General features: G+C 41.7%; 1 protein-coding gene across 1 annotated transcript in view; it reads right to left on the bottom strand.

The window, feature by feature from the left end:
- Positions 1-7557: 7557 nt before the first annotated feature.
- The window catches only part of DYNC1H1 (dynein cytoplasmic 1 heavy chain 1), a 42023-nt gene continuing 37409 nt past the window's right edge, over positions 7558-12171 (bottom strand). Inside the window, exons 71-77 of the mRNA XM_026850127.1 lie at positions 11943-12046; positions 11341-11552; positions 10342-10495; positions 9408-9550; positions 8873-9041; positions 8363-8490; positions 7558-7935 (exon numbers count right to left, since the gene is read on the bottom strand). Of these exons, the coding sequence (XP_026705928.1) occupies positions 7807-7935; positions 8363-8490; positions 8873-9041; positions 9408-9550; positions 10342-10495; positions 11341-11552; positions 11943-12046 (1039 nt within the window). The 3' untranslated portion in view covers positions 7558-7806. The remainder of the gene's footprint in view (positions 7936-8362; positions 8491-8872; positions 9042-9407; positions 9551-10341; positions 10496-11340; positions 11553-11942; positions 12047-12171) is intronic.

Raw genomic sequence — 12171 nt, forward strand, 5'->3', positions numbered from 1 at the left:
TTTCGAAAGAGCGAAGTCTGCAGGCTGAGGGAGCTGAGCAGGGCATGTGTGAGAGGTGGGTGGAGGTGGGGCAGCAGGGCCTGAGCCTATAAAGCTGGAGGGGGGTTGGGGTGCTGGGAGCAGGATGGCCTCAGCTGAGAAGAGGCAGCGGCGGAGGAAGTGGCGTGGGGCTGGGCGGCCCATGGAGGGTATGGGAGGACGGGGGCACCCTGGGACACAGCCCGGCTGGGGGGTGTACAGGGACCGAATGCCAGGGTGGGAGGGCTGGGACGGGGGCCTGGCTCTCAGCATGGTTTTGCATTTGTCTTTCTCTAGTCCAGTTTGATGTCTTGAGTACAAATACCTTACTGAGGCTTCAGAAAACTGGTAGTGCCTTAAAAAAAAAAATCCACTTTAGAGTATAAGCTTTTTTTTTTAAAGAATGTTCTATTTTTCTTATGTTGTGTGAAGAACCAGTGAATCAAGTCACTGTTTTGGTAGAAGGCAGTAGCTGCTGCTTGTTTGTTTTTAAACAGAAGCTGCATTTGATTGAGAACTTAACACAGACTTTGTGAAGGATTGACCAACTTTTCTAGCATAAAGGGAATTACTGGGTCCAGGCAATTTATCTATGAGAAGATTTTTCTCTAATGTGCTGTCCTACCCCTCTGCCTGTTTTAGTAGATGCTCAGAAAATGAAGAGTTCTGTTAAAAGCTCAGACTACATAGAAAGACTGGCTCATAAATACATGGTAACTTTTTTTCTAATTACTGCTTCTTTGTCTCCATCTTAGAATATAGTTCAGAAGTTGTTAGTTGCCTTGTCATTAGCCTGATAGTGCAGCTCGCTGTGTTGGAGAAGAGGGTGTGAAGAACAGGTGTCACCTGCAAAGAAACTAATTAACTCAAACGGGGTCACCTGCAAAGAAACAAAAAGGGAGGGAGGAAGCTATTGCACTGCTGTGCTACCACACAGAATAAAAGGGGGGAATAAAGGGGCTATCTGTTTGTAAGGTCTCTGTAGCAAGAGTTTCAGAAAAAATGAGGATGTAGTTTTAGCCATTTATCTGCAGTTACATTTCTGAGATGCACACCCACCAAAAGCAAAGAAACAAACAAAACCTCGGTGCAAATAAAAAAATATTTTGTAGAGTTATTTACGGACCTGGAGTAACTGTTCCTAGTAAATGCAAGGCATGTTCTGGTTAACTTCCCCTTGTGTTTTGGGTTTGTTTTTTTGGGGGGTGGAAGACTTCCATTATTTCCCTTATGTCTCACTTGCATGATCCAATCCGCACCACAAATATGGGATATTTGGAAGGATGAGCTCATTTCAGATGGGAAAGCTTTGGAGAAATGCAGCATCTACAGTTTGTACTGGAACTTCAGGTTCAGCCTGAAGCTGTAGTAATTTCTGCTTTGAGTACCATTTCTTTCCCTTCCTCCTCTGCAGCAGAAATGCCTGGTAGAGTCAAGTACGGAGTCCGAGTCTGAATCCAGTGCAGAGGTAAGAACTGACTCTCTGAAGCATTTTGAGGGTGATGAGATTCCCAGATGAGTATCCAACTCTTCCCTCAGTCCCATGCATGGCTGCTGGGGTGTTTGGTTTTGTGACTGTAAAAGGAAAGGGGGAAAGATCCCAACAACCCCAAACCCAGCACTATATTCTGTCCTTTAGGCTCTTCCTTACAACTGTTACTAATTTTAGCAAAACTGATTCCTGGGAGATGAGGCAAGGAAGTGCAAGTGTTTTAGGTAGACAAAATGTAGCATAAGCACCTCTTTTCTAAGAGTTGCTTGAAGCTGAACTGGGTTGTTTCTGATGGTTAACTTTCAGCAGCTCTGCTGCAGCGGATTTCTACAGCTCTGGTGGAGAACCTCCACCTTCTGTCCGTCTGTTCTGGATGAGATTGAGAGCAGGTCTGTTGCTGTAGCAGTTACTTAGGAGTATTGGCAACTTCCTGAGGGTTGTTCTTTCAAACCAGTGTGTTTAACATTGATGATACACCCCCCACCCCCCCCGATTCTGGAGTGGAGAACTAACATTTCTGGGTGAAAAGTCTTCAGAACTGATGCTTGATGTTAGTCCATGCGAAGTGCTGTGCTCTGTGGCTTAGAGACGTTGTTTGCCAGGAAACTGTCACCATTTTACCTTCCAGAAAGCACAGGGGAAAGCTGGAGTTCTCTGTGGTCTCCTGGGAGAAACAAGGCTGGAAGTCCAGCAGTCTGGCCGGGCTGGGTGGAAGAGGGGCTCACAGAGGTGCTGGTTGCTCTCACTCAGGGTGCTGTGGCAGGTGCCAGACCAGGGCTGGGCAACTTCTGGGCTCTTTGGAGAAGAACAAGCTGCTTTTTTTCACTGCCTAGCACTACCCCTGGCTTTGTGGGGATGTGCCTGTGTCCTCAAACTAGCACAAAAATGCACAGTTGCAAAGGGAATTGGGCTTCAGCTTTTCCACTGAAGCTTTCAGGTTCCTGCCGTGAGGATTCCAGATTTGCCAAGCCCTGCTTTGTATCTGTGGTGCTCAGACCCTCCTCCTTAATCAGGCACAGAAATGGTTGGCAGCTTATTCTCAGAGCAGCTGTGGTAGATCCTTCTAAGGGAGCACTTTCCTGGTTCAGCTAGGATAGGGTTAAGTTAACCCAGCAAGGAGAAGGGATCTCCAGATGGGTTATTCAGGCCATGCTGACTTCAGGTCCCGAGCTGGAGTGTGGGAGCTTTTTTCTTTGTGGCTTTGGTGAAGGGGAGCACACAGCAGGCTGTCCGTAACCATTGCGGTATTTCTCTGTATATCTTGTTCACTGTTATTACTGTTTACTGCTGTTATCATTGCTACTGTTGTTGTTCAGATTGCTTATTACACTGTTGTATTAAATTTCTCCTTATTTTAACCTGGGGTTTGTGACCTACTTGTCCCTCCCCGACCCTCGGACACAACGGCAATGTGGTCTCTGGTCCCAGCAGGACTTAAACAACCACAAGCACTTTCCTTGCAGTAAACATTTTTTCCCTCTTTGTGTGACTGCTTTGTACCTGTGGTTTGCTTTTGAAAGGGAGTCTCACTACATGTTTGGGTATTTTTTTAGTAGGCTCAGACTATAAGCACTATTTCAGAATGATGTCATTCTCAAGCATCAATTCATGAAGAAGGCTCTTTGTCCAGGTCTGGACAAGTCTGTCTTTGACCATGCAGGGAAAAGAAGCCTGAAACCTCAGTGATACAGCAGTGATAGTGAGACTGATAGGAAGGAGTGGGTTTGACTGTGTTAGTTGCAGAACTCTCCAAAGGACAGCAAATTTGTAATCCAACTAATAAGAAAGAATTTCTGATCATCCCTATGTAAAAGAACAAAAAGGAACCTGAGTGGGAGGGAAATTCTCTGAATTATATCTATCTTGCCTGCTGTTAATTAAATACTGATTTGGTTTACTTTTCTGGTGGTAAGGTATACAATTACTTGTTCTCTTTATAGCACTGTTTTAAGTGCAGTAAGACCATGGCTTTCCTCAGTCCCTCCACTTTAGACCACCTTTACCAGGTCTTTAAAAGTTAGATTGGAGTATGCTTTTTACTGTCTTTTAGTAAGGGGACAATCTGGCTTCCTCTTTTCTAGGATTTTTACCTACTCTGGTTTTACTTTGATCAATAATTCAGAGGAAGGTGCTTTATAAACCTATGTTAACTTCTCTTAAATAGGTTGTGCCTAGCCCACTTGCTGGAGGACTCAAGAAAGCAAGGGACTCCAGGGGACTGCAAGTAGGTTTGGCTGTTATGCAGCGGTCATGTTCTCAGTGTAGCATCCTGAAATTAAAATATAGGTGGGAATGTGTGGGTAAACAGAAAAACTTCCATAGTAAGTCGGTGACTTATGTTGAAAGTGGTTTTAAAGGCCACTGTATGTTGGCTTTTGTATTTATTTTAATGGACAAATAAGCATTCATCATATTTAAAGATGTTTATTTTAGTTTTTAGATCCTTATGATGGTGATTCTGAAGATGCATCCATTCACTCTGACTGTAGCTTGAACTCATTGAATAGTATAAAAGTTGCGCCATGGGCAAACGGTTCCCCAAGAACAATGGCTTTGGAGAATGCTGATACTTCAGAAGATGAAGAGTCCTTTCCCAAACCTCCAGACTGGCTCTGCCCAGAAACAGAAGTCAGTGAAATTCAGACAGTAAGTGACTGTGAAGCACCCCTGGAACTTCCTAGCCAAGAGAAGGATTTTCAGAGAAGCCTGTTGCAATCATCTGAACTGCCTAGAACTGCAGAAGTGTGGCTGACACCTGATCATTCCTTACCTATGAGTATTAACCCTTCAGCCTCTGCAGTTTTCCTTGCAAGCCCAGGTGACAGTGTTCCACAGCCCATACTAGCAGCTGATTGTGGTGGCACAATGGCCAAACAGCCCCTATTTAAAAGAAAACAAGGGCTTCCCATTCCAGAAGGGGCTACTGAAAAACTAAGAAAGAAATTCCGTGCAACTTAATCTGAGGTATGAACAGATCATTGGACAAACTGTTCTGAAGAATGAACCTTGTAGAGATTTCTTTTGCAGATGGTATCTGAACTGAACAAGCTTTAACAAACTAGCTCAAGCCTGTTACAGGTGCAGCTGCACTGTGTACTGTGAGCTTTGAGATCCACCTTAAGATAGAATCAACTAAACAAGCTTCTGTGGCAGTTTTAAATGAAAACTAGCCAAGGTATTTCCACAGCTTTGTGCCTGGGGCCTCTCGAAGCACCAGTCTGACTCCTGTACCTAGCACCTGGAGGCACCTGCTCAGTTTCACAGTAACTTCAAAAAAGTATTACAGGGGTCTGTTGGGAAGGAAGGAAGGACTGCGTGGTTGCTAGTAGCTTTCAATAGCTACAGCTCACCTCACATCTACTTCATCTGTGTTTGGCTCTTCATATGTCTGACCTCCTGTCCGACAGGAGTGAGGTGTATGGTGAATGGACCTTAACAGGTGTGTCTACAAATAACGGAATTGTATTGTTGAACTGACTGCAACTAAAGGCAATCTAGCTTTTTTTTTTTTTCCCCCCCCTCCTTCAAACAGGGAGAAGTTGATTTGTGCCATTAACATTTCTGTTCCTATTTTGAACAATGTTTTAGGTATACAGTTTTGGTGTACCTGCCAATTTGTAGTTTATGATGTGAAGTTGAACACAGCAACTGAGAGCACTCTTCTTCCTAACTGAGAACAATCACTTGGGAGCTGCACAGGTAGTGCACACAGATGGGAGGCCAGTTAGCCAGCAAAAACTGTATCTGATTTCCCTCTTATCTATGGTAATTTCTTTTATCACCTTTAGAGTATGGGTAGTCCATTTACATGGAAGGGGAACTACTATCTATAAAAGTATGATGGCTTAAAATAGGTTGGTACCAACTACTTGTGAAAGCATTAATTCTGTATGACCGGCAGAGATTTTTAATTTGCAGTTAACTGAAAGCCACTCAAAATACTATTTAACTTGTAGCCTTGGATCCTTCTACTAACAGCTACATATTTATTTTATTAAAGCAACTTTGCTTTCATTCTTATCCTCAATTTGGAGCTCTGGAGATGGTTTTTAATCACTTTGGAAGTAAACTCGTTAGAACAATAAAATTGAGGCTCCCCTAAGACACAAGATACTGTGCTTGCCTTCTGACTTGCCCCAGTGGAAAAAAGGCTGTCAGTGAACACTGAATTGCAGAAAAACCCCAAACCCTTGTAGCGATGGATTTGTGTGTACTCCAACTAGGTCACAGATCTCTCTAGAACTAACTCATGAAAAGCTTCATCATGATGAAGCCAAGCCCTTCAGCCCTGTGTCAGGGAGGTCGTACCCTTCTAAGTTGTAACTGTCTGCTGCATAGTCTTAGTCTTCAACCACCTCATCTGAGGATAACTAAAACTTACTACTGACATTCAAACTAATCTAATGAGGCTTTCACTTAAAGCAGTTGTTTAACACAGCATACCAAAATAAATAATCCACTAGGGAAAAAAAAATACAGGGTCAGAAGAAAAAATAAGTTGAAAGGTGAGCCACATGGGACAGTATATACTGAGACATTTAAAGTCTGCATATTTAGTATGAAAACCCACCTGTGGATTACAGTCTGAACTGAAAATGCACCTTTTGTTAATTCAGGCCTAAAGCAGAAGTAAAGAGCTGAATATATTTGAGACTCAAATCTTTATCTCATCATTAGTACTTGCTAATAGGTAGAACTGCAGACTTTTACAGAAGCTGTAATCTGGTACCACAGCCCAAGTGCTGAGCTGTGCACAAGTAGTGGCTGGAAGAAAGGCACATGTGCAGTCAGGCTGCTAACAGCTACAGCTTCTACTTACTTAAGTCAACACAGCTAGGAGGAGGTGTGCTTCCTCACTGCAGAATGTATCTGAAATGAGCCTGGAGGGAGGGACAGTATGAATTCCAGATACTAATACTGTGGTGATGGAAAAGAAAGCAACTCATAGAAGCTGAAGCAGAACAAGGACATTATGTTATGGTTAAAACTGATTTGGATGATGCATGTAGTTCCCATGGATATGAGTACGAGCAGCAGCTAAAGATTACATAATGCACTGGACTGGGGTTCATTCTTTGTAAGGTTAATAAAATTAGCCAGGACAGTTCAGCCTACAGCAATTAACTACACAAAACACTATGGAGAGGGTAGACAGCAAGAATTCTGTATTTTGGCAACTATCAGGCATCAGCTGAAACAAGTATGTGAGTCAGGCTCAGATAACAGTTGTTGCTCCCAGCACAGGCCTGTGCTGTAGAACCACCTATCACGGAAAAAAATACTACTGTTGATTCAGGTTTAGAAAATTATGGCTTTCACAGGAGAAATTGCTGGAAGGAACTCCTTGGATTTCTATTTTGAGATTGAAAAGCTGTGCACCTGTATTCTGCATTTGACATTAGTCACTGAGAGAGGACAGTTGTTCTGAGCGGAGGATCAGAAGAGTAGAAATGCTTAACCAACGGATTATTTAGGGTCAGAGAAAGCAAGCAAATACCCAAACCATTACAGCAACCCAAGCAATTAGCAGGAACTCTTAGCTCCCCTAATATGGTAACAAGTGAGTGTCTGAAATAATGCTGTAACTCCCTGTTTCAGCATTTAATGCTGTCCTCCTGGGCTTAACAAGACATGAAACTGGAGGCTTATTTCACCATAAAAGCAGCTTAAGAAAGAGGAAGGCCTGTGGTCAATAGGACAAGAAGGTCTTGTTTAGAATACTCCAGCTTCTGAATGCATCTCAGCAGCTGTGTAAACACAGGTTACTTCAAGCAAGAAGCAGTGCACTGCAAATAATTCATGCAATGGCATCAGATGTCATAGCAGATAAAGTCAGGCTTCGTGTCTCACTGCACTGAAGCCTTACCTTCCAAGGTCCCTGCTGCTCGAGGTTAGCTGAGCCAGCTGCTGAAGGAGCTGTGTGAAGGGCAATACGCTTGAATACCAACTCACTACTTGTTATCCTCTGATGAGATCATAGGTACAGTTTTTCCAGACAAAAAAAGTATCACCATAAGAATTATATTTCCAGAAATAAGAGTCTACAGTCTTGCTACAGATTTTATTTCATGTAACACGATCCATCAAATACCACATCTACCACTTACCATCTAAAAATCTCATTCACTTTTCTCCTTTGAACAAATCCAGCCTATCAGCTTTCCAATGCACTGCCCTCTTTCTTTTTAGTCAACTTAACACAAATCCATCTGACAATCTAACCAGATTACAAAAGTACAGGTATTACTACATAGAAGACTGACAACTACTACAGCATTATAGTCAAAGCAATCTTTTCACTCAGTGCACAGAACTGCAACACCACGTTCATAGAAGCTACGGGGGTCTTCCTTGGTAGCTATTTCGAAGTCAACCGTGAAAATCAGATCAGCACGAGTGAAGTTCAGATAAACTGGTAAAGTAACCTGGGAAAAAAACATGATACAGAAGAGTTATGTAAGGCAGCTGAAGAGTGTAAGAAGTTTCTGTAATACTACATGGTATTTATGAGATTGGAATTTAGTCTCAGATGACTCAATATTCAAACTATGAGAAAAAAACCCAGGCTGAATAAATTCATCTAAAACACAGCCTTTGTTATAGGTATAAGAAGTTTAGGCCTGAACAGCATGAGTATTTTTGGATGCCTCTCCTTAACTAACTACAAAAGAAAAACCTAGTCAACACTAGGTCTGTTTGCTGCTAGCCCAGAATTTAGGTACCAACTGCCACTATTAGAAAAGAACAATTTAATTTGTGGTGTCCAATAGAAAAATAAAGCTTCAGGAGAAAAGCTGATAGGTATATGCAGTTATGAGAGTTCTTTTAAAAATTATTTTTATCAATACTTACAACATTTGCTTTTTTATCAGCATTTGTTTGCTTGATCCAGCGAAGCTGTGTTATAGGCAGTACAGTTGAAATAGCATTCGAAAGTGACAGCTTGTTGTTACTGCATGTAGCTCCCTGAAGCTTCAGGCCTGCAAATTGAAACACACTTTAGAGTTCTAAGAGCTTTCATACATCCAGACTAAGAGTGTCTCCCTATGTATCATTTAAGGGCTGTTTTAAGTCCACTAAGTAAGAGGTAAGCATTTCACACTGCAAAATAAAGAGGTTGCAGCAGGTACGCTATCCAATACTATTTAAATATACACTGACCAGAGTCTTGAGATTTACAAGCACTGTAAGTACTTCCCTACTAACTGATATCAAACTAATCTTTAAACAACTTCATAAAGTGTGTATTAACTTTTGCAATGATACGATCTTCCGATCTTCTTCATTTGATATAGCCCATTTAATACCAGAAGCTTCTGAAAGTATTTTAGAGCCAGAACCCCTTCTTTCCAACAAGTTTACCTGTAACTCCAAAACTGCAGGCATCCAGGACTGCATTCTGTGTAGTTGTAACATTGACCTCAAGACAAAGTTCTTCAAGGGACCAACTGTTTGCTTGGGCAACATATTGTCTTGTAGCAGTAATATAAGCCTCTGGTACAAATAGCCCACCAAGGCACACGTGGATGTTCTGGGGGGGGGCAGAAATAATTAAAAAAAATAATCAGTTACAGTATTAATTATCATAAAAATTACCTCAGCAATCTTTTTACATTATAATTTTCCTGCTGCTAGTGGAGCACTGTGTAACTGCTAAACTACTTCTTGCTCTAAGGCTAAAATGTTAAGTTTCCCTGTCATCTGTATGAAGTTAGCCTGCAAAGCCTCACCATTCTGACATCAGGAGATACTCAACAATATTTACAAGCACATTTCAGTGAACACTGACTGAAGTTGTTTTGCCAGAGGAACTGAGGAAGAAGCCTTGATGTGAAGGCTCTATGACGTAGTTACACAGCTCCACCAATAACCTCTAGAACATGTCAGCACAAGATACCTTTAGTTCCTTTGCCCCACCAGAAGCAGCTGCCTGGGATATATTCTGCAGCTGTTTAATGCGCTCGCTGAAGTCGGACACCCACTGAATGACAGTCATACCAGCTGGCACCGTGTAATGAGACCAGCTACGAGGCAAAATACCTATGAAAAACCATCATTAGAATAAGTTTTGTTTGCATACAAATTGAAGTTACAGACTATTTATTTTGACATTTACTTTTTCTCCCAATAGCCATTTAAAACTTGGACCAGGATATCAGCCTCTATCTTAAAAGGCTCTTCAGTAAGCAAAAGCACTTTCAAAGATTACAAAGCAAACGGCCCCCGGGTCTAGTATTTATTTAAAATACCATCCAGTTACAAAACCCCATCAACAGCAGCCTCAGTTACACACAGCTATAAAATGCAGCAACTCATCTTTAAAGTTTTTGTGAAGACTTGAGTTCTTTACAAAAAAACTGAAGAGGTCAAGTATCTGCATTTCAGGAAATGCTTTTGTTCAAAGCAGACAACAGATCTTTATGTATTACTAAAAGCAGAATGTCTGTGAAAATTCCACATTCATGTACAATCTTGAAACAGAGGTTTAGAGAACTTGAGTATTTTCTAGGAAATTTTATAGGAGCAATATTACTCAGTGGTATAAATAACTTCATTCTGTTACAATTCAGAGACTGAATTTAGTAATATTTTAGCTTTGAAATTAAACTGCTGATATGAACTGTACAAAAGAGCCTAATATTACCTATCTCAACATGAAACCCCAAACCAGTTGGAATTTTATGCTCAACAGTATTCCTCATGTCAAATGGTAATTATGTCAATTCCAATCTTCCTGCAATTTTTTTAAGCTCCTGAGCCATAACAGTCTCTAACTTAAGAGTACAAGAGGCAAAGAGACCACTGGGAGATGTTCATTTATATTACCATACCTTTCACCAGTTCATTTATAAGTGTACGCAAATAGTTAGTTTGTTTCTTCTTCCCTTCACACACTTGAACCACATCTGCAAGGTCCTGACGAACATCCTGAAGCAGCTTAGCTCCCATTTTCACCTCTCTCTCAAAGAATCGGAACAAAGGATCCTGATTGTCAAAACATTGAAAATAAGTTGCAGATCAACGTTCTTGCTGGAAAACTGCTACAAAAAGCAACCCCAGAATCCTGGATGGACTGACCAGTGACACTGTGACTAAAAGCACTAAACATGAAGATGCAGTTTATGGTGCAGGAAGTGACTGCAGAGACTGTTTTACAGCCCTTGGAGAGGCAAGAAAGTAGAAGTCTTAGGTTGAACAATTAATTCAGGCTACCTGCTGCAACTCTTTCCAGTTAACTTTGGATTTCTTTTAATCAGCAACAAAATGTTCTCAGCTACTATTCCAGAGTAAGCCTTTAGAAGCAGTTAGGCAATCATGGGCACGTTCAACTGGAGTAGTTTATTCCCAAGTTACAGCTTAGGGTACTACTGTCCAGACCTCAAAAGCTTCCTCCAGCCCTTGCAATTTCTGTTCCCAGTTAGCAGAAGCTGCTGCCCTAGCTCCCCTCACTGACCATCACTAAATTTTAGCAGTAATTAATGTGCACTGCCTGTAAAAGCAAGATTATAAGTAGCAGTCAGTTGAGATACAACAGGGAGCACTTGTTTCTTGCTACGTGATCACAGAGAAGTCAGAAGTGGTACCCTTGATAGACAGTTTGCCATTGCATTTCTTCAAATAATCCCCCAAAGATGTAAACCAACGTTCAAGAGCATTTTAAGAAACCCAGTGGGGCATTACATAGCTACAGCAGTCAGAATCAGCATCAATACAGGTTCCACTGATCCCCCAACAGTCTCATCGGTACTTACTCACCACAATGCACTTGTTCCAGTACACCAGAACTTGTGCACTTCCTATGCCCGCATTAGATAAACCTTATTTCTCACCTTAATGTTTTCCACAGTCCGCTTCAGATGGTTTAGAGTTTGTGGGATAAGGTGAAGCCAGTTAGAGGCTGTGGTATGCAGTGTTCTCATCCAGGCTGGGCGACCATCTGATGAACAATCAGTTCTTGTCTTCTTCTCAGTTTCTGCATAAGCTAGATCATCCTCATCCTCTAGCATCTGCATTTTCAGCATTTTACTGATCATGTCTATGCCTAAAACAGAAGATATGCTGTTAGTCAGAGAAGCAGTGGCATCAAGATGAAAACATCCTACTACATTCAGGAACTGGGACTTTTCTTTTTCCTCAGTCTAGACCTAAGGTTCGGAATTATCTAGCTGTAGGTGGCTCCAGAGCTGACAATAAAGCTTTCCAGAGTCAAGATGGGAGCTTGACATCTGGAAGGCTATATGTAACTATTTTTTTTAATTCACAAGCTTCTGGTCAGGTTTCGGACTACTCGAGTGTCTTACCTTCCAGAAGTTGGACCAACTATGTTGAAGGAGGGGAAAGCTAAACTCTTCAGCAGGATTTATATACTGCTTTTTAGTTAAAATGGTGGCCTGGTAGTCTATGCAAGACATTGTTAAAGTTCTGGTTTTACCTTGTGTGGTGAGAAGAACCTTCTCTGCATTATTTGGCAGGCCCAGCCACGATGGTGTTTGTGTATCTGGCAGCATCTCAACCCACTGGACAAATTCTTCACGTCTGCAAGTCAGAGTTTTAATATTCATTAGAAGGCTTCCTCCATTAGAACAGCAAGGTAATTCTTTGCCTGAGGCAAATGTTCACACAACTAAATTCCAGCACAGAGATACAGGTTAGGTGTGAGG

The sequence above is a fragment of the Athene cunicularia genome (assembly GCF_003259725.1).
Source record: "Athene cunicularia isolate RWA chromosome 5 unlocalized genomic scaffold, athCun1 chr5_part1, whole genome shotgun sequence".
Classification (NCBI taxonomy): Eukaryota; Metazoa; Chordata; class Aves; order Strigiformes; family Strigidae; genus Athene; species Athene cunicularia.